This window comes from Buceros rhinoceros, unplaced genomic scaffold (assembly GCF_000710305.1).
Source record: "Buceros rhinoceros silvestris isolate BGI_N320 unplaced genomic scaffold, ASM71030v1 scaffold10484, whole genome shotgun sequence".
Classification (NCBI taxonomy): Eukaryota; Metazoa; Chordata; class Aves; order Bucerotiformes; family Bucerotidae; genus Buceros; species Buceros rhinoceros.
This window is the reverse complement of record NW_010406489.1, coordinates 28,167-50,622: the sequence shown is the minus strand read 5'-3', so window position 1 is coordinate 50,622 and position 22,456 is coordinate 28,167. Positions and strand designations below refer to the sequence as shown.

At 38.3% G+C, this 22,456-nt stretch overlaps 1 protein-coding gene across 1 annotated transcript in view; it reads left to right on the top strand.

The window, feature by feature from the left end:
- Window positions 1-545: 545 nt before the first annotated feature.
- The window catches only part of KIAA1468 (KIAA1468 ortholog), a gene marked incomplete at its 3' end in the record, with an annotated part of 48,656 nt that continues 26,745 nt past the window's right edge, over window positions 546-22,456 (top strand). Inside the window, exons 1-11 of the mRNA XM_010134106.1 lie at window positions 546-587; window positions 2,078-2,135; window positions 4,216-4,305; window positions 11,979-12,050; window positions 12,159-12,214; window positions 12,324-12,437; window positions 15,390-15,593; window positions 15,683-15,774; window positions 16,767-17,075; window positions 21,147-21,222; window positions 21,617-21,712. Of these exons, the coding sequence (XP_010132408.1) occupies window positions 546-587; window positions 2,078-2,135; window positions 4,216-4,305; window positions 11,979-12,050; window positions 12,159-12,214; window positions 12,324-12,437; window positions 15,390-15,593; window positions 15,683-15,774; window positions 16,767-17,075; window positions 21,147-21,222; window positions 21,617-21,712 (1,209 nt within the window). The remainder of the gene's footprint in view (window positions 588-2,077; window positions 2,136-4,215; window positions 4,306-11,978; window positions 12,051-12,158; window positions 12,215-12,323; window positions 12,438-15,389; window positions 15,594-15,682; window positions 15,775-16,766; window positions 17,076-21,146; window positions 21,223-21,616; window positions 21,713-22,456) is intronic.

The following is a 22,456-nucleotide window of genomic DNA, read 5'->3' as shown; positions in this document are numbered from 1 at the left end:
CCCACTGATGTATCACATTGGGTTTTTCCTAGAAAAGAAACCGAACTCAGCCAAAGAATACTTCTTTTCAGTGTCCCCCTGCAAGATTCTGCTTTGATTATTCTTTGCAAAAATAACCTACATCTAAGATTTTAATTTTTTATTAAAAAAATAAAGTGAATAAATATGTTGTTTTCATAGAAAAGATCAATTTTTTTTCTCTTTTATTCTTTTCCCCTTTCAGTTCAGAAAGTAGTTCTCTTTTCTGAATGATTTAGTTGAAATACTTCTACGCAGTGCATGGGAGTACAACTATCTGTTCAGAATTTGTTCAGTACTTCAGAAAAATGGTCATGTTTCACATTCCTCAGGTGAGCTACGTGGCCAAGCACAGTCCTTCCCTTGCTGATTCCTCTCCTTCAAACAGCCCTGCTCAATTTTCCTGGTGAATGAGGTGGTTGGGTTGCCAGCAGGGACTCTCTTATCCCTTGCTGAGCAGATACATCCTGTAAAAAGGAAATGTAAAATTTGCCACTGTAAGGTGGTTTTTTGCAGTCTTCTGGATGATGGCATTAGTCGTAGGAGATAAACTTCTGCTGATGGCTGTGGTGAGTCAGTGGTGAGAAGTGAGGCGACAGATACAGTTACTCCCATGGTGATGTTTCAGGTAGGTGAAGCGATAGGGCAGGCCTGCCACTGTTCAGCGCGGGGCAGTCTTCAGCACAGCCCTGCCAGGCAGTGCGTGTCTGCTGTGACTCCGCTCTTGATGGTGTATGTGGCAGGCTTGCCAGCCCTTGTCTTCCTGGGCAATATTTTCCATTTACTGTCTCCTTCAGCTTTCTCTTCTCCCCTTGTTATCCAGTGGCTGATACCTTAGTAGGCTCTACCAGAAATCCCTCTGTTTTATTTAAACCCACTGACTAAGTGCTGGTGTGGTGCTTGTCTCTGTTCCTTGAGAGGCTTCTGTATGTTGTGCAGTAACAGCTCCAAAATTCATTTTGCCTAGTTCCAGTGGGCAAGATCCAGGTCACTAGTGCTGCCATGGCAGTCGATAGAAGCGGCAGGTCCTTTTGCTGTCCTCAGCCTTCACTCAGCACAGCTGTGGCTTGGGGCAGAGGCTGCAGAGGTGGGCAAGGAAGGACTGTGTGGCACTACAAGCTTTGCAAGGGGGCCGAGCTGCCATTTGGTCCTCATTCAACCTGGCTGTGGTGGAAGCCCATCTTCTCCAGGTGGGTAGCAGAAACAAGTAGCTGCACCAGCGCTGAAGGCAGAGGGAGCAGCTCCCACACCGCTTCCTTTCCTGCTGCTGGAAACACCCATTTAGTGGTTCCTGTGGCAGTGCAGCAGTGTCTGCAACTGGGCAGTTTCCTGTAGCTGAAACTTAGCTCTGATGATTCATTGATGCCTGTGGAGCCAGTTTGGCCAGGAGATGTCTCAAGAGAGGTACTTCAGCACTGGTGACCTCTTAACAGCAGGAACCACTTCTGTGGCCACACCACATATTTTAAAGGCAGTATCCTATGTTAGAGTAGTGGTAGAAGTCTTGTTACCTTATTCAAGCGCACCATTTAGTTTAGCTGCTTTAAGGAAGCTGTAATTCTTCGACTTGATTGAAGTTTGCAGTATGTATCATCTAGTGGGACCCTCATTTGACATGATACTGTTCAGCCTGTGTGTGTACAGCCTGTACAGCTGTTTCTGTTACTGTGTCGTTTCCTTCACCATTTATTTGGATAGCTGTGTATGGTTCTCTGTGCAGATTCAGTTTCCACCAATGTGATACATAAGGATAGGTTTAATCTGAAACCTCATCTTCAGATTGAACACTGGACATAGTGAGTTCTAGCACCCAAACTGTCTTGGTTTAATAATGACAGGGTTAATGATAACTGGGGCAGGTACCTTTGTAATGGGAAGGAGGATCAGCATTACTGGGAGAGGGAAATAATGGTAGCCTATAGTTTGCTGCTCTGCATATAGGTGTGGTGCTTAAGGCAGTTTTTAGGTGTTAAAGTCATAAAACCCTTGGGTTTATTTAGTTTTTATAAAGACTGTTAAGGTTGTAAAACTTACTGTTTGGGAATTGTTGGATTTACAGGTCGTACCAGCTATGACCGTAATTGGTGTCTGTTGTGTACATCCAGATGAAGGCTTTGGTAAACACTGTGCTTGTTTCTAGACAACTGGGTTGTTTGGTTTTGGGGTTTTTTTCCAAGAAGTTTCTGGCCACTTTGGCAAATAAGTTTGTTTTACGGCCAGATTTGTTTTATCAACTGTGTGTGGGAGTCTTTGCCTCTAAAGCATGCTACTAGTCATATGAAAAAAGTTTTGTTGCCTTGTGGCTTTGGGTGCTTCAATAATGACGACGTGGATGACTCTACCTGAAAATTTGAGTATTGTTTCTCTGATATTACCTGGTTCATAAAAAATAGAAAATTGATCTCTGAACATGGCAAGAGTGCAGGAGCGAACAGTTGTGTTTCTGCTTTTGCCACAGTGGTGTTATATATGAGACTGGGACACTTTAACATCAGCTGTTCATTGACATCTCTATTTGAATGTTGTCTGTTTCTTTAGCTTGAGTCTTGAATTTGATTTCAAAAAATGATCCTGCTGTTCCCAATGAAATAAATTGGAGCAGTATTTACCGAAGATGATGTTGAATGGTTTGAAAAGTCAGTTCTGAAAACTTGCACATTGTGCATGCAAAATTCCTGTTTACTTTTGAATTTAACCACTCTATAAAATCTAACTAATTTATTTTCATAATGATCTGTTTTGCAAAGATACTGTAAAAAGAAAAGATTGTACTATACTGCTAAATGCTATAGAGCAGCCTAGGGAGAATTATTAAATCAGATTAATGTCTGGAAAAAATGCAGTAGGTAAGACCAGAACCTGCAAATGAACAGTTTTAAAACTAAATACTGAATAGAGACTCGTTGGGGAGCAACAGCCTCTATGACAAAGCATTGTCATGGGGGAAAAAAATTGTGTTTAAAGATTAGCTGCATACTAACATAAACTTGATGTCCATAAAAGTGCCTGGCAACCCTAACTTGCCTATTCAGTTTTGGTACTGTGTAACTACTAGAGTTGGGAAATGCAGCGTTCTCTATAGCTTTACAAGTGAGTGTAGATGCCTTGATCAGTCTCAAGCCAGGTGTTTGTATTTCAGTCTACTGCTGGGGTGTCACAAGACCTTAAGAGGTGACTTAGGCTCAAACATGCAAAACAGAAACTCATTAATAGATTTTTTTTTTACACATTATGCAAAATTGGGGGGGTTTAAATACTTTCTCTGAAGTTAGTCGTGACAGAATTTGACTGACAAGTGATGAAATTGCTTCTATTTCCACTGACAGTTATAAGGTTTTTTGACAGCCTGATGGAATTTGTTCTTTATTAACAAGACAGCAGCTCTAATGTAATTAAAACTATTTCTGAAGTGCTATATAGAAATTTCAAAAGGAAGGGAAAGATACTAAGTTACTTAATGTAATTTCTGCATGTTCAATTGTCTGAGAAATGTGTTCTGTTTATGTTGGGTTCTGTAGAGTTATTTTTTTGTGCATTTTTCTAATAAAAAGGTGATTGTGTGCTTCAAAATACTTGAAATTACCAAAATTCCACCCCCCACCCCATGAAATGAAAAATGTTAAGGTCAGATCAAAACCTTTTGCTGGTTACTGAATTTTTTTCAGTAACATCAGGAGATACATAGAAGAGTATTTGATCACATTAACCTGCCTTAAAATACTAAAAAAGGAAAAATTTGAGGCAGTTACATGTTTCTGTAAAATGGGAAGAGAATTGCTTGAAACCTGCTGGAGCATGGTGTGTATCTGGTTTTTTGTGGGTGAGCACCAGCATGGCCAAGCAAAGACCCCTGGCATGTGTGGAAAGGGAGAAGCGCTGCACTGCTCCTCAGCTGCTGAGGCCAGGGTGGAAATGCTGCCTTTTGGGGAGAGTGGGAGTGAATTTCTTACAGAGTCTGTTCACTGAACTTGCAGTAATGCTGTATTTTTGTTTTGTTTTTTTTAATTTACTGACATAGTCTTTACTTAGAGACAGATGTTTAGAAAATGCAGTAAGATTTCAGTCTTGCAGAACACTTAATTAGCCTTTGATTTATAGTTTCTGAAATGAGGTATTTTGACTTTCTCTACCAAAGCTAGTTGACACTTTAGGACTTTTTCTGATTTTGTTTTTTTTTTTTTTTCCCCCCCCATTAAGATCGTGCCGGAAGCATCAGTACTCTTGATTCCTTAGATTTTGCAAGATACTCTGATGATGGCAATAGGGAAACGGACGAAAGAGTAGCAGGTAAGCTTCTGTATAATTTAGGAATCACAGAATGCTAATGTTACCTTTTGACTTGTTTCTTGTGTATTTAAATGAATGTTCCTGAAGATGACAAGACTTCAGCGAGGTGGTTTAACTAGTCAATGATACAATCATGTTTCAGTTGTTTCTGTAATTACAACAGGCATTCAGGGAGGTGTACTTCTGTGTGATTCCAGATGTCACCAGGGTAGAAACAAGCAGTACACTTAAAACTGTACCCAGTGTTTGACAGTAGAAGGGTGTCTTGATAGTGCCCTACCATTTAGCTGATGTGTATGCTACAATATTGTGTGTGGTGGTCTCTGGGTATCACGTGGGTGATGGCTTTCTGGTGCGGAAATCCGTAGCAAGTCCTCTCTTAAATATAGCTTACGTGTAGATCAAACAGGCGTTACCAAACCCGGAGTGAATTTGGAAATTTCTCGGTTCCAGAAATCTTTGCTACAAATCTTAATGGTAGTGCTTTTCTTCTCCCCCCTGTGATTTCTTGATTGTGTGAGATCTTTTCAAAGAAATGATAGGGGGTTTGCCTCTTGCAGTTGTTCTGTACTTAGGAACCTGTGGCATTTTAATTTCAGGCTTTACGATTGTCTCACCAAAGGCAGGGACTGTTTTCTCTTATATTTTAAATTATTATAGTAGTATCTTTCGCATGTGAGACGTGTTTCTCTAACCCAGTCTTTTACCTAAATTCAAGTATTAAGTTATTCATAGCTGCCATAGAGAAACCCATACAAGGTCTTGAGAAACTGCTACAGAGCTCTGTTTACTTTTTGTCAGTTAATACTGTTTAGTATGTTGAGCACGTGAAGGTTGTCTATGCTGTGACCTTTGTTCACATAGTTTAGCTTTATGGAACCTGAAACAATGCAAGCTGCTACATCTCTGCTCTGAAGCACCACACTTCATCCTAGCAGAAACACTGTCACATTCTTAAGCAAAGAAAAGGTTGGTGAACGTAGTTCTGCAAAGGATCTTAATGCTGAAATTTCTGCTCTCCGTCGGTCTGAAATGGCCACTGGAATTGACTCAGAGAGAAGAAACAAAAGTGTTGATGAAAACTCTTAATTAGTGTTTAGTGTACTTCAATTTATATGGAAACTTCCAGATTCGTATTGCTATCTAATTAGTGTTTAATATACATAGTCAGTTTGAAGGAGCCGATAGTTGTAAATAGACAGCTAATCTTCTAAATAAAGTGTGTTTAAGGACCCTAAGAATTTCTTCATTGTATCCTGGAATTCAAAGAATAAAAAAGCAAATTCCAAATATTTTAATTTTTTTTGAAATCTTGGTAGATTTTTCCTGTTTCTAGTCAATATTCATGGGAGTGGTATTACTGAGAGAGCTAGTTCAGTCTTTGCTTGGATCTGTCCTTAGTAACTGAATTGGATTAGAGGTGCTTATAGAAAGTAAAGACCAGTTGGAACTGACATCTAGTAGAATCTACTGAGAGAACGTTAATGACAAAATATTGATTACTTTCAGTATGAAATTAATATCCTAGAATGAAATATTAAATGTAATTAAGGACATACTAAAATAGAGATTTTTGAAGATTACCATGTGTTAAGTGACCACTGTCATGTGTACTAGACAAGCAAATTGTATGGCAGGATATTTACATTACACTTCTGTGTTCCTTTAGAGTGATTTTTCAAAGAGTTCTTAAAAAGTGACATAAGATCTTGAACAAAGCAAGACTGGGTATTATTTTTGGATGTTTCTAAAGACTTGAAATTTTCCAAAATATTGTACTTCTACTTAAAATTCTAATTCAGTTGTAATTGTGTAATACCTATTGCCTCAATTCTGATTAAAACCATCTACCTGAGCAGTAAACTTCAGAACACTGATAAGTATTTAATTTACACATTAAAAATTATATCGATAGAGGTTTCAAAAAACTTCGCAGTTCCTTCTTTGAACAAACTCTGGCTTGTAATTTCTGCTTTTGAAGTAGTTAACTGCAAATGCACATTGAAATTTTATCTGGAAGTCCTTCCTGCTTACTACTTCTCGTATTCTTCATTCTCCACAAAGAGCTTTGATGCTTAGGAGATAAAACTGAAATCTGTTATGAAAGCTTGAGATCAGGATCTGATAGTCATATTTTTCTTTTGATAGCTCTCAGAGTGAGATTTGAATAGTTTCTTTTGGAAATGCCTCTCTCGTGCTGTTATCTTTGGTTTTTACTGTTTGGACAGAACTCATGCTTTCCATATCAGTTCCCTAGTCAAATGTCAAATGAAGGAGAGAAAATAAAGACACATCAATCACTAAGAGAAACTGGTCAGAAGGACTTTAGAACTGAAGTTATAATATTGCTTGGTATGCAAGTATTTGTAACTGGATGTGTTAGAAAGCACCAAATCAAAAAATGCGCCTTATACAATGAGCCACCATATTTCTGTTTGCTGTTAGAAATGGTGTTAGACTGCTGTATTTTTTTTATTTTACCAATCAAAAATTTTTGAGAAATAACTGGGAAGACTCTTGTTTGAAATAAATTTCTATTTCAGATCTGTTAGTTCAGTTCACTCCATCTGGTGTTAGAAACAAAATTTGGCCTAGAAGCAAACATTTTTCAGAGCTGGTGTGAACTTGTCGCTTGGGAGCTGTGATCGCAGGAAGCTGAGAGGATCTCTTCTTCTATAACGTTATTACCAACTTAACTGAAAAGGTAGAAGTCACAAAAGCCAGTCAGATTGTGGATGAGCATAACAAAGCTAACTGCAATTTAGAAAACATCAATCTTCTTCCTTATCTACCTGATCTTAGCATAATATAGAGAACTGTGTAACCAGTTCGATAATACGGTTGTAGTTCACAAAGAGTTTCAAAAAAGTATGTGCATCCTTAGAGCTTGCAATCTACCAGATGGAAAAAACTTGTTCTCTAAGGCTAATAAGTTGAATTTAAATTCACGTCTTGAGTCTTGAAACAGCCGTCTGAATATGATCCAGCAGTGTGCCCAGGTGGCCAAGAAGGCCAACAGCGTCCTGGCTTGTATCAGCAATAGTGTGGCCAGCGGGAGTAGGGAAGTGATTGTCCCCCTCTACTCGGCACTGGTGAGGTACCCTGAGTACTGTGTCCAGGTTTGGGCCCCTCACTACAAGAAGGACATTGAGGTGCTGGAACCTATCCAGAGAAGAGCAATGAAGATGGTGAAGGGTCTAGAGAACAAGAAAAGAACTACCTAAAAGGAGGTTGTAGTGGTATGGGGGTTAGTTCTCCCAAGTAGCAAACAACAGGACGAGAGGAAATGGCCTCAAGTTGCACCAGGGGAAGTTTAGGCTGGATATTAGGAAATACTTCTTTACAGAAGGGGATGTCAAGCACGGAAACAGGCTGCCCAGGGAAATGACGGAGTCACCATCCCTGGAGGGATTTAAAAGACATATAGATGCGGTGCTTAGGCACGTGAGTTAGTGATGACCTGGCAGTGCTGGTCAACAGTTGGAATTGATAATCCTAAATTTCTCTTCCAGCCAAAACAATTCTGTGATTCTCTTAGCTTACTCATGAGTTCTCATGCAGATCGTAATTTTTGTATCTTGATAGTCGTCTCTTGTGCTGTAGCACAACTTTCTGGTTCAGGTCTGTGTTATGTCCTGAAATGTTTCACACTGACTGGTCACTTTTCTTCTTAGAACTTGTATCAGGGAGGTGGGAATCAAGAAACCTCAGGTCTTGAAGTGTGTTGTAATAGTAGCTTCATTGCTAAATGTAGTTAGAGAAATAAAATTTCTTCTGATTGACTCAAAAAGTATGCACGAATCTGTCAAATGTAATGGGATGTCATGTTTTAGAGGGCATGATTTAGGACATCTAGAGTTCTACGTTTACTTGACGAGGAGGAAGAACAATGATAGTTTAGAAACAACTAACAAGAAAACTAACAGTATGTCCAAATTTGAAGAAAGCCAGGTAAGCACAGGGGCCCTTGATACTTCAGAAAATCACTTTTAAAAGAAAATGCCAGAATGCTGCGTGGTGGCCTCACAACATAAAACCACCTTTCTACCGTTGTCTGAAGTACTTCATACTGAAGCATGCAAAATTCTGACAAGATAATTCACATGTACAATTTCGAATTATACTATTAAGTGGAAAACCTGCTTATACAAAATCAAGGTCTGGAAATTTTTAGAAGTACTGTTTATTCCTTCAACTTTTTGGCCATGGCCCAACAAGACTGATGTTCATGTAGTTCCTGGTTTATCCAATATACCAAATCTCAGGTTGTTTTTTATAGCTAACTTCCCCAGCTATGTTTCAGTTACTTATGAAGTCATTAACAAATGTGGGTGGATAGAATAAGATTCTTGAGAGTTTATTTTTTACATTTCAAAGCTGAGCAGACAAGCTACCCGCTCCTGATAGGCACTTCTCTTTTAAGGTGCATTAGATTAGTTGCATGAAAACAGTTTAAAATAGCTACTCTGAAAATCTTGGTCTAATATGTAGTTAATTACTTGATAGGTTCATCTCTTTTAAATAAGTCTTAGTTTGTTGGGTTTTTTTCTTTTTTCAGAATAGTAGTTGCACTGATTCGAGTTCTAAAGAAAAAACAAGAGCACCACTTCAGTTCAGAGGAGTGTTCTCTCCTAAGGCAAACCTGATTGTACAGAAATGCCTTGTCCTTGAAGGAGGATTAACCAACCTCAGAGCTCTAAGTTTTTCTTCTCTGCCTTCCTTACGTAGAGGAGAATCAGGTTCTCCTCTTTGGTTCTTCCAAAAGAATTTGGTTCTTCCCTTTCTTAGGTTATCTGCAGCAAAGCTCTTCTGTGCAGTGTTCTTAGGAGTGTCACCTCCTTTGACCGAGTACTGTAATGAGTTATACGTGTTGCCTGCTCAGTCAAGCGTGCAGTTAGACTTAGCTGTCTTCAGCAATGCTTTTGAAAGCTTCACTTCTCTGAGGTGCATACGCTTGATAACAGGAGGAGAGGGGTGGAGAGAGATCAGGACACTTACTTTAAAAGTCAGTACTTGACCATGGTTACAAAGACAGGAGTTAGAGGTTGCTTTTCTCAAGAGAATGTCACATCATCAGCAAATGGGCGGTTCCAGTGTTGATTTCATTTGTACGCATGTCGAGTTAAAAATCATTACGATTTTTGCAGAAGATTGCATTCCTGTACAGCTCCTAAAATAAAGAGCTTTGAATCATAATTTAAAGTATGATTGAAATGATGTTGTAACTATTTACAAATATTTATGCTTATATAAAAAAAACTACAGACTTCTTCAAATAAAAGGTAAATCTGTGACTGACTTACGTACATCAAAGTTTGTGTGGTGGCAATCGGAACAGTGGCACTGGTAAGACTAGGAGATGAGGTACAACTGTAGCAATGCTGTGTCCTAGTAGAATTATGTGGCTGTTGTGCGATGCTGCAAAGTGATAACTTCTCAAATATACTGTGTCCAGAAACTTCCACTGTATACAGAGAAACATGCAGCAGAGTAACCTATTTCTCAGGTTGAATGGGTGACGTCCTAACGACTTCTGAGAATTATCAGTGTCATGACAGTTCACTAAAAATTAATTCTTGCCGTCTGACATGGGTTTGTCTGACATGAGTTTTTTGGCTTTCTACGCCCTCAGACATGTCTTATTCCTATTTTCCTTAATGGGATTCCTGAGTTTTCCTAGTTTGTGTTGGTTTTCTAACTTCTTTTATTATTTATATCATTCTAGTGCAGGGCACTCCTGATCTGCAACTGTTCTGGTCTTTGAAAATATTTTACAAGAATAAAATCTTAACACATAGTCGTTTCCATCAGAAGAATTACTTAATTTGAATTCTTTACAGTTTTCAAAAACTAACAAATTAGTAGCTTACAACTTAGAATCTAACTGTGAATTAGTAACTCAAATGCAAGGAAGTGCTAAAATTAGTAGATCCTTTACTACAAGAGCATCTTTTAACTTTGTTGCACAGAAGTATTTGCAGATCAGCATTGCTGACTACTAGAGAGATTTTACATATTTTATTCATTGTATCCTCAGTTGCGCTTTTGTATTGCTGCAGTAAAATTCTGTGCATCAAACAAGTTACTTTCATGTAGCAAATGTGGTGTACTGTAGTTACTCCTCCAGTTTTGATGGATAAATGCAAACTGAGTGAATCTTTTTTTCCATTGCCTGCTAATTATCAAAAGATTCTTAACAGGTATAAAAAAGAATGAACTGTTTTATTTGTAGTCTCCAGTCGCATTTCACGCAAGCAAGAGCCAATGCAGTGTTTCTGCCATGCATTGTGCCCAGTAAATATTTCAAAATGCCATGTTAAGTTGTTTCCAGGCAATGGTTAAACATCTCATTACTATTTTCTTACTAAAAGCAGCTCCAACATTTGTAGTTTTGCATGGCAATAAAGTAAACGTTAGATAATATACTTAGAATAGTTTAACACTTCAGAATGGTAGCTGTTTTCTGCTCATCTCATCTATTTAAATACAAGAATCCTTCTTTTTGGTAACCATATATTTAAGTGTGATTAGATTAATCTGAGAATTAATGAAATGCATGTAATTATCTGGTAATTCTTCAAGTAGGTTCCCTTAGCTGCTGTAACTGTAAATGCCTGTAAGAAGAACGTTTGCTGTGTATTTTGCAAAGGAACAGGGTTTTAAAACTTGAAGCCCCAGTATACGAATGAGCTCAACACCAAAACACATGCAATGCCGGTGCAAACAAAGCACTATTGGCCCTTTCTGGAGGAAACACTGGAACATGAGAAACATGTAACAGTGATGTAACAGTGGAGCAGGTGATAACAGCAGCTAGAATTATGTATTTTTGAGTCTGTAATGCTGACTCTAGATCATTGAAAGTGTTGTATAGTCTAGAATTGCTGGAAACTTTTAAGAATAATGGAACAAAGACATCTTTGTTCCAAGCTTCTCTGTAAGTACTATGGGAGAGCTGTGTATTTTGCTTTTTTGTTTTGAGCATCTCAAAATTTTTTGAACTAAATTCAAAATCTTAATCAACTCTAGATTATTCATAAACCCGCTATTTTTAAACAGAGATTTAAACCGAGATTATTCTTAGTAGTGAAAGCGTGTTAGTAAAAGTTCTGCCAATTAAACTACAGAAATTACAGTGTGTAATTTTATTTTCAAAAAAATCTGTAATCTCAGAGGGACAGTACATTCACTTCATGGTTTAAGCTTTGCTACATGGAGACAGCTTCCTCTGTTGCCAGCATGTATTTGCTTCATTTAGGTCTGTCCTCTGATTGCCTGCATACTCCCTTTGCCCCAAGAAATCAAAACATTTGACAGTATCAGCTGATTGTAAGAGTGGGGAAGAAATAGCAAGCATTTCACAGTAACATGCAAAGTTAAAAGCAAGCAAAAAACAAAAAAAGACCCTGAAACCCTCCAGCGAGTCCTTGTCAGACAGCTTGAAATTTTGATTTAGCTAACTTAAGGCCTATGAAACTATGGAAAATGTTCACCAGTTTGCTTTCAGACCAACTCTGCTGCATGTGTTCATAAGTTCCATAAAGATTGCATGCTTTCTGTTTAATACAAACTGTATATTTTTTTTCACGCCCATCCTTGCTTTTTATATTTTATTTTTGTTTCCCTTGCCTTGGTTGGATGCCTGTGTGTGTTTAATCCAAATCCCTGTCCAGTCCTGGAGTTTGAACTTCGGAAAGCCAAGGAGACTATACAGGCCCTCCGAGCCAACCTGACTCAGGCTGCAGGTGGTGTACATAAACCTTTTCTTAAGTCTCTACTTTGAACAATGTAGAAGTAGCTGAGCTCATCCTGTGTGAAAGAGTAAAATTTAGTTACTTTTTTTTCCTCCCCAGAAAATGAAGTTCCTTTGCAGGAACGAAAAAATTATAAATCAAGTCCTGAAATTCAGGTAGGTGCTGGTGGTAACTGAGCTTTGCATGGACTTTAAGATAGATATGCTTACACAGTTGGAAGGAAGATGAACCGAAGATGTAGTGTATTGTTTTCTTTTCTTCCAGGAGCCAATCAGACCTCTTGAGAAAAGAGCTCTAAACTTCCTAGTTAATGAATTTTTATTGAAGAATAGTTACAAGCTTACATCAATAACATTTTCAGATGAAAATCATGATCAGGTAAAGTTTTCCTGTGGTGGTTTTTTTTGTTTGGTTTGGGTTTTTTTTTACATGCCTACTTTTCATATTCTGATCTGGTCATAAACTCAAGTGAACTTAAATGATATTTCCTCTGTGTGTAGTTCACTTCATACACATAAGTATGCTAAGAGTTAAATATATTAGTTGGCATTGTCATATATAAAACATGGTTTATATACGCAGCTCCTTGAGGAATATTTTCCCCGGATCTGTAGGAAGGAGACAGGATGCTTGCATTCTTTAAAGGAAGCAAAATAGGAATAAAAATGCTGTGAGTTATAGGTACTTATACAGTTTTCTGGATTCTGATGGATGCCTTCTCAGTTAAACTCAAGGATCTGGATATAATAAAAATTTGAACGTAATCTTTCTTTAAATCATACTTAGGTGTTTTGTGCAGGTTATATACTCTGCTCCTTGTGTGTCATCTCCGGGGCATAGGTATGTGTATGAGTATACTTAATCATACTGTGGCTTTGAACACAGGCTTGGAGAAGCTCTCAGTGGTAAGGTGTTATCTTAGATATTTCCGAACACAACTGTGTTAAGATGATCAGTTTTACGTTTCTGGCTTGCATTTCATGGCAAAAATTTCTTCAAGTGTTTGGAAGGTTCTAATTACATTCTGACTGTTACCAGGTGCACAAAATACCCAGTAACATCAACACCCAAAATACATTCACCATAAAACTGGAATACTGCCAGGAGATTTAAATACTTAATTCAAAATTAAATAGTGAATTTCAACCAGTTCTATCTATAACTAGTCCTCCTATATTTTTCCTATAATTCTTATCCTAACCTGTAGAGAAAATGGGTTATTAAATAAGATTTCTGGATCATCCAATCTAAGATTTGATTTAACAGTGAGTGATTTCATACAAATACTTGTTAGGATAGCGCCCCCAAAAAAGAAAAGATGAGTAAGTTATCCTTACTTTTTGTTACTGCATGTGTTCTCAACTGAGAATGTTTTATGTTGTGAATCAATCAGGGGGAAAAAACTTGTGAAAGTTATTAATTCTAAAAAGTAAATGTAAACATATTACAATTAATGTACAGAATGTACATTTTTTTCTAGATTATTCACTTCATTCTTTCAGAAAATAACCTTTCTTCAAATAGGTGTATGGAAAATATAGTGAAAATTGGCAACAGTAGGGAAAAGTTAGAAGAAAAGTTTAGATTTAATGTCATGAAAGAGACCATCACAACTCCTGTTTAACAGTGCACATGCTTATTTATATATACAGATATGGAGTAATCACATAATAATAGGATGGTAACATGTCGGTGAGAAAAGGAAGGACATGTGGTCATGGTTTGAGACAGGAGGCCCTAGTACTGTTTACAGATCTACACAGTTAATAGTTTGTCGCGGGTTGAAAAGGGGGGCTGTTTCCCACCGAAAGGGATGCGACAAAATAGTGGGTGGGCTGGAAAAGCAAACCAGCCAAACCACACACAAGAAAAAAACTTTTGATGCTTGTTAACGGCTTATCAGCACGTTAACGAGCTCATTAAGGCTTTAGTCGGGCAAAGGAAATGATAACAGACAGACTACATATAAAAAGGATAGAAACAGAAAAAAGTTTAATAGTAAAACGCCCCCAAAATAAAATCATTTTCAAAGTTAAACCGGACTGGAAAAGGGAGAGAAAGAAATAAAGGGAGAAATTAATAGACAAATAGATTAAAGTATACAACTACACATAAAATCTCCTGATCGAAACGATCCCCACTTACAAACTCCCCTCCCCCCACAATGGTTCGCCATGCCAGTGAGGGGGGAGGGGGAAGGAAAAGTCCAGTCCGTTCACCTGACAAAAAAGTTTTTGATCTAAGAATTTTCTCCTGAAGCAAACCTTTCATGCAAATAAAACATAGTCCCTCTTTCCTCTGGAGTGGCTGCAGAGAACTCTTCTTTGCCAAGGATAGCTCTTCCCAGAATCCCCACACACACACACATCTGCGCCATGGTCTGGCTTGGTCGCGTCCCAAGGGAATATCTTCAAATTCCCCTGTGCATTGGTGCCTACTTCATCTGCTGCAGAGATAAGGGGTATCGCTGGGTCAATCCGTCACGGCAAAGCAGTTCACACACCACCCCCGCCAGGAATCGGCAGAAACGGAAAAGGTTCTACCCATTTTGCAGAAGGAGTCTTTTACTGCTTCGGGGAAATGGCAGCTCACGGACGTGGCTTTCTCTCCTCGATAAAGGCTTCCAGTCCCGGGGCGTAAGATTCAAGAGTCCTGCGTGGCATATTTGAGAAAGCCGCAGCATGGACAAGATAGAGAGGACAGTAGATAGAGCAGAGGGGAAAACAAGATGTCCCCCAATCTCTCAACACACCCCCTTTTATGAGTTCATTCCGGAGAGGCGTGTCGTCCTTCCTGGAAGCTCAGGAAAACCACAGCATTCCAGGAAGAAGAAAGCCAGACAACAGAAGAGCATCCAGTTCCACCATGTGGGACCCAGGACATAGCTACATCCAAATCTCAATGAGAATGTGCATCCTGTCTATCAGTCATCTACAATCTTCTACTGTTTGATTGTCTGCCTGTTCTTGTGAGTGAGGTAGGAACAAAACTACCCTCATCAGTAGAACGCCTTCTATCAACTGCACTAGCTTCTGCTAGAATTTGGTCAGTGTTGTATCCAATTCTAAAAAGTGTTCGTGACCTAAAGAAATAAATTGTGATCGGTGCGTTTTGGAAGGTCCTCTCTTTAGTACATTACCTCGAGCAGTCTTTAGGGTGAAACTGCTTTGGGTCATTAAATGTTTCTTGTTACCTGATTTAAGCTTTTATGTCCTTTACTACAATGCAGTCTTATTTTGCTGTTGCATGGCCTGCAGTAGAATGAGGAAGAGAAACAAAAATGTCAAGGCAAGTATATTGTATGCTTTAGTTTCTTTTATTTCGTTGAAGGATTTTGAACTTTGGGATGATGTAGGATTGAACATTCCAAAACCTCCTGACCTGTTACAACTCTATCGTGACTTTGGAAACCATCATGTTACTGCGAGAGATGTGGTGGATGTATCAGTTGGTGTAGAAGATGATGAGTTAGAGGCTGCTACTCCTGTACTCGGGGGCGTCCCTGTGTTTGAAACAACACCACAGTCAATAGAAGTAAGAGGATGTACAGAAATTGTTTCAGCTGTTTGCAGTACTACTTAACTTTATTGTACTAAACTGTTTTGTTTCTATCTTGTATTTAGCAATGCTTAATAGTGCAAAAATTAGAAGATCAAATTAGTGTGTTAAACGGTGAGAAATGGTCTTTGATGGAACAAATCCAAAGACTTGAGAGGTAAGTGCTTACCAATCTGCTCAGCTGCTGATAAATGTTGGGATAAATTCTTAATGTTTTTCTAGCGCATATATGAAACTCTACAACCTACACTTATAAAATTACTAGGAGTTCTTCAGAGCAGGGCAGTCTTTCCTTTTTAATATGTGGTATTTGATTTAGAAAAAGACTTCAGATGGACTATTTCCCTTTAATGACCTACACCATCAATTTTGTAGTCAGTTTCATTCTTTCAGTGCAACTTCTTTATATACTCCTTTGAAAAAAGAATCAGTCTGGATGTATTTTTGTGTAGGTTTTCCTTTCAGTCAGCTTTATTTCATTCCTTAGTACCATAGAGTGTATGACTTGCAAACACTGTTAGAAAGACGTTTATTTTAATAACTTATTTCAACACAGTTTTTCTTTCTACAGTGCATGACTAGTAGAAATGATGATATCTTTAACCATAACAGAAAAGGAAGCGTCTAAAGTTTGGTCAAAACATACGATTCTGTTAGCTATAAGATACCACTCCTCTTAAGAGATGCACCAATACAATACATGGGCAGGTGCATAATTTTTAAGTGGCTTTATAGACTCGTATTGTTACCATTTCAAAGCCAGCTGGGATAGTACGTATTAATTCACAACTATAGTATTTTAAGTTTTCCATCCCAAATAGAGTTCTGACTTGTGACAATTTCTCAGTGCTTAGATTTCACCTAGAAGCAGGTAACACTGTTGTTACTCGCTTAGCTCAGTGATTCACTCACTGAGTGCAATCTTTTTCCTGCAACTGATTATTGAGTAAAGAACTCCATTAAACCAGTGCTCATTGAACAGCTTGTGGGATATAAATTATTTCTATTAAAGGAATTTTTGAACGTACTGGAGTTGAAGAGGGAGCTCTTTGGTATGTTGTCCGTATTTCTGTACTTCAGCCTTGTGATTCCAACAACCTTCTCATGAAAGCCACAAAAATATTTCACTCTTTGCTTTTCCTTTTTTAGTGAAATAGATTTTCTCAAGAATGAAAACTTTGCTGTGTCAACTGTTTATGGTGTAGCTCCTCATCCTTCTTTAAAACAAGTGCCTCTCACAGTCTCAGAGGACAATGGACGGTACTTGGATATGAAGAGCTCTGAGAATGACAATAAAGATGGAAACGCTGAGGAAACAAACCTTTCTTTATCAGCTGAAGTGGATTCAAGGACTTCTAAAGATGATACACTAAATTCTGTGCCGCGTAAAGAAACAGAGAAATTGTCCTCTTGCGCTCAGTCAACTAAACCTGCAGTCCACTTTGATAAACCCAATAGGTTAGTGATAAGTTTTAAACTGGAATGCTTTTACTAGAAATACTTGTAAAGTGGATAGATATTTCTTCAGTGGTAAAATTCTACAGACTTCATAGATCATTTGTGTTTTAAATGCAGATGAAAGACTTAGCTTACCTTCAGGGTAAGGTGCTGGTATTTTTCTACAGTTCCTAATCTTTTTAGAAAGTACATTTGACAAACCAACAGTTTTAGTATTAAGTTTAAGGGTTGCTTTTCACCTCCTACTTGTTTTGAAAACCAGCCCTGTTCCTTGCAACCACAACAAAAAAAAAACCTAAAATCCAAATGGGGAATGGGAAGACGATATTTCTGTTCTCTTTTAAATTTTAATTTCATAATGAAATCTCTTCTGCTTGAAGAGTGGTTGGGAAATTTTTTGCTTTTCGTATGTAATTGCGTGTAACACAGAGTATCTGAGAGATTATCCGAGAGATTATCGGGAGTATCTGGATATTTTTTTTTTAATAATCGGAAAGGGTATCCAATGACATTCTGCTTCTTGAGATCAGAATTTGCAACAAATCTTCACTGGATAACTATGATTTTTGAAATTAAAATAGAGTATTTATGTTCTGTTATTACATGGAGACTGAGTTTGTGTGTCTGAGTGTACTTGAGAAAACCTCTCCAACCTACACAGTCTCTTTAAGCATTGTGGTGAAGAGGGGAAGTAACATGTTCAGTAAGTAATAGATAAACCACTGTGTAGCCATCCAGGAGTAACATGGACCACAAACTTAATGAGGGTATGTACAACTTCTAAAATTACTGTTGTGGACAAAGTAGCTCATCGTATGGTTTTACCATTGCCCTTCCTAGGGGAGGAGGTAGCCATTCTGCTTTGTATTTTGTCAGTTCCCTTAGTGTTCTTTTGCTGATGTTGATACAGTGGAATGTTTCTAGAATTAATTTAGATCTGAAAATACCAAGTAGAAATCGATGTGTGATATTCTGTGCAGATGGCAAATCAATACAAGCTGGGGCAGGGAGTGGAGAAGAACCACCAAAAAAAAGAATTTGCTACCCTTGCTAGTAATTAACTTTTCTCGCCGACCCTAAGTATGCTCTTTTCTCTGAATTTCCTGAACTTCTTGCACTGAGTCCAAGGGGTAGCGGCACTTTTCAGTGATAACTTAACTTTAGAGTTCAACAGGAGGAAAGAATTTCTGAATACAGTACCTTAAAGTTTTACTAGAAATTTCTTTTCTTCTAGTTGAGTATACTAGTGTTTAACATGAAAGTGAAACTCGCCTTAGATTTTTCTGGAAATTTTGCAATGGTTCCATTTAAGCTTTCTGAAGTTTGGTTTTTATAATTCCTTTCATATCCTAGCTGAATATCTGGACTGTGTGATAATCAAGACTTACAGCTGATGTACATAGATTGCTACAAACCTGTCTATATACTTGCATCTGTGCTTTGTTGCAAGGTTTTTTTTGCTTAGAGTAACTGGGTCTGAAGGGAGGCGGTAAGTGCCTGAATATTAGATTGATGATTTGGGAGTAGTGAGGATGGATATCAATAGGATGGTATCACTGAGTGAGGACAGAGCTATGACTATCTCCGGTGGGATTTTTGACAGTAGTCTCTAGGAAAATAGAATTTCTTTAAAAGAGCTGTGAGCAGCACAATGTAACTGCATCTGGATTTATTTGAAAAATAGTTGGATAAGGCCTTGAATCCCCATTAATTTCTGAAATTCCCCGAAATGCAGTTCTCTGCAGAAGTAATTCATGTGTAATATGAAGTTATTTTTGTAATGAATTTTGGGCTTAACATATCAGCAAAAGGTCCAAGAAAACCATATTTGAAACTCCATATCCCCAGATATTTTTTTTTTCCTGGATTATGCACTTGGGTCTTAATATAGTAATTTTTTTTCATTGAGAATTGTATTATTTGTTAAGTATTTTGAGATCCATGGGAGAAGCAGCACAATAGATGTGCTGGATATTTATTTATTTTGGTCCAGGGTGGTTATTTGTAGAAGATAATTACTGCAATTTATTCAGAATGTATTAAGTGGTATTAGAAACTAAGACTCTATCCTAAAAGGCCAGATTTTTACTACGGTAGCTACAGAACGGATTCTTGGCATCGATCTTGCCCAGATGGGAAGAGAGGCTAGAGAAGCCAGTGAGCCTGCTTTGTGCGGCTGTTCTTTGAGTAGCTGTGTGTGCATGCCTGCAGATGAGGACATGACCACCATTGGAAAAGTGCCTTGTCTGACAGATTGCAGTAGAAAGCACTAGCAGTGGTTTAAATAGACTGCACCACATGTATTTATTCAACTCATTTTAGGTGTTTGGTAGTTTGCGCCAAATACAAGGTGTTTTCTGTATGTAGCAGTCACTCCTGACGTCTCAGAAAATTGACTTTTTTTCCCAATGTTACATGGAATAGAATGGTAGTGCTTGGGGTTTGTGTTCATCATACTTTCTGATATTCGAACATCTTCACTGCTGGTGTCGTCGGACCCTTGAAAAGATTTTCCTCTGACTTACGTGCGAAAGGCCTGCATCTGTCATCATTTCTGTCCAGCATAGCCATCAAGGATTTTACTAGCCTTCATTGAGGAGAAGCTTTCTTGACTCTAAATATAGGCAGCAATCATAATGGGATCCGTGATGCCCAGAGCTTGCTGTTAATTAAGTCACAGGGAAATTCAGCGACACATTGTCACACTTACGTTTCAGTCTCTGCCAAACAGGGATAGAACTTTGCCCTTGTGTAGGATTTTAATTAAGGTTTCGAGTGGGGCAGGATCCGATTGTTCTGCGGCACGAATGCTGAGGTGAAGGACAGCGGGGGCAAAGGGCTGGCCGAGGCCTTGCCCCTCTCCGTGTTAAACTGCTTCTTTGCAATGCTGGTTCCTGTTCTCCCGGTGTAAATAAACCTGAAAGCCTTGAGTAGAGTCTGTAAATCTGTAATTCAGGAATATTGTTACAGAATAAGGACTAGCAGTATAAATACTGTGATGTTTCAATCTGTTGGATAAAAATATCTATGTCCGTGCACATAACTGTGTGTGCGTAGGATTTTATGCGGTCAGGAGCTCGAAATAAGAGTTGAGAGGAGATACCGCTTTACACCTAAGAGATAGGAATTGCCTCCTTCCTTAAACTCATGTAGTGTCATTAGGGGATTCAAACAGCAGATGATGACATAGGGTGAGATGCTTGCTTTTGGAGTGTTGGAAGACAAATGTTCTTTTTCCTCTTTAAGCACAGTGAATGAGGCAGTGGTAGATCAGCATCTAAATACAGGCCTCCAGAAGACAGAGGAAGTTGTCATTACGGAGGAAAAATAGGATGCTGATGATGCTGGCCTGTTTTATGTAATGGTCAGTCTAGTAATTTCTGAGAACATTCTTGCCAAAGTATCCTCCTCTACAAGGTTGTTTTGAGACTCTTATCAGGGGTTTAGGTGTGTGCTTAAAGCTCTGAGTGGGGCTGTGTCGGCAGCTGCCATGCATGGCCATGAGGCACTACTCCGTAGATACTAATCTACATTAGGGTTTAGGCAGCAATCCAAGGCTGGTTTGAGGTTCTTGCTGTACATTTGAATGTAACACTGAGATAGCAAAGTGGTGGTTGAGCAATGTCTCTGTAATCGTAAAGCTTGTATAAGCGACTGACTACTCAAATGTTCTTACGCAATATGCAGAATCAGAGCATTAAGCAAAAGTACTGTTTCTTGTGATTTCTGTCCCTCCCTCCCAAGTTTGTAATTATGTGCTTCCTCTTGTGTTGCTAAAGCTTCCTTTTCTTCATGCTGTAGTCCTATTTTTGTCTGTGCAGCGATTTGAAAAATGTTACGTTTTTCGGAACTGAAAATTATGTCTTCATTAGAACATCCACTTTTTTTTCTTGCTACAAACTAAACATCCTAAAAGTCAAAGATAATTTTGAACAAAAATCTTCTGCAGTATGCCTGGCTTAAAACATGTTTTCTGAATGTCATTTTACTGAGCTGGTTAAAAGGACTCGTTCAGTCACCTTTCTGATCTGTGCTTTTCCTCCCCCCCTCCCTTTTTTGATGATATTCCAGGAAACTGTCACCAGCTTTCCATCAGGCACTACTGTCGTTCTGTCGGATGTCAGCAGACAGCCGTTTGGGATCAGAGGTATATTTCCCAGTTGACAAAAACTAGAAGATCCTTTAGTCAGCATGGCTGCAATAGTTAAAACAGGCTGTAATTCCTTTGAAACAGGACCTACTAACGCATGTGGAGAGAAAAATTTATGTGCATGAAACTTAATAAGGATGTGCTTTCAGGGTTTATCTTAAATATGAAACCTAGTGGTAGATATGTAATTATTGGGAAGTTTTGAGTCTCTGCAAATGAGTTCATGCTTTTGAAGTTAGTGCCAGGTCAAAAACTTATGGCTTAATGTGTGTTAGTAAATCAAATATTTCCTGGTAAGTCATCAGCCTGCTGCAATTATTGTTCCTTTGAAAGTATATTTTTCTGTTCCTGTGCTTCATTAAAAAAAAAATCAAACAACTTGGTTTTTTAGGTATCTCGGATTGCAGACAGTGAAAAAAGTGTCATGTTAATGCTGGGACGCTGCTTGCCTCATATTGTTCCTAATGTGCTGCTTGCAAAGCGAGAGGTGAGGAACCCTGGAATTTTACTTTTCATTTTTACCAGGATGTTTTCTTGTTCACTTTGAAGATGTTGTCTTTAATGTCATGGAAGTCTGTTACTTGCAATCATGTTCTTACTTTTGTGCATGCATCTCTGCTCCTAGAAAATGGTTTTACACCTCTGTCAGGTGAGTTCAGTAAACCTGCATGGTATCCCAGTGTTTTTTCCTTTGCTTAAGGCACCCAGTAGCATTCAGCAAGACTAACGGTTACTGTAGGTCCATCTGTTTGTGGTAGCACAAATGTTTTTATTAGAGAAGGCCGTGGTTAATATGTGTTACAAAGAGCAGAGGGTATAAGCTCAAACATTAAATTTGAGTGATTTTATGTCTCAGTTGTAATAAGGGTTAATGTTCAGGTTCTTTTACAGCACTGTGTACTTCAACAAAAAGTTTATTTTACCATCTTCTAGAAGCATCATGTATCAGCCAAGATAAGGTTCATCAAAATTATCCCTTCATAAGAAAAATCAGCAATCTTGCTTATGTGTTTTCCTTAAATTTAAAATAAAGCTAAATGAAATTATGAAAATGTTATGTTTATTTTGAATGTAAATGAAGGTGGTGTTAGTTATTATATAGTGTAGAAAAGGAAGACTGGGATTGAAGATGGAAAGAAAATGGCTGGTTTTCTATTGCTTTGTTGTAAATAATGCACATTACCGAATGTGTGTGGGGGGGGGGGGGGAAAATTATAAAAAAAAAATTCAA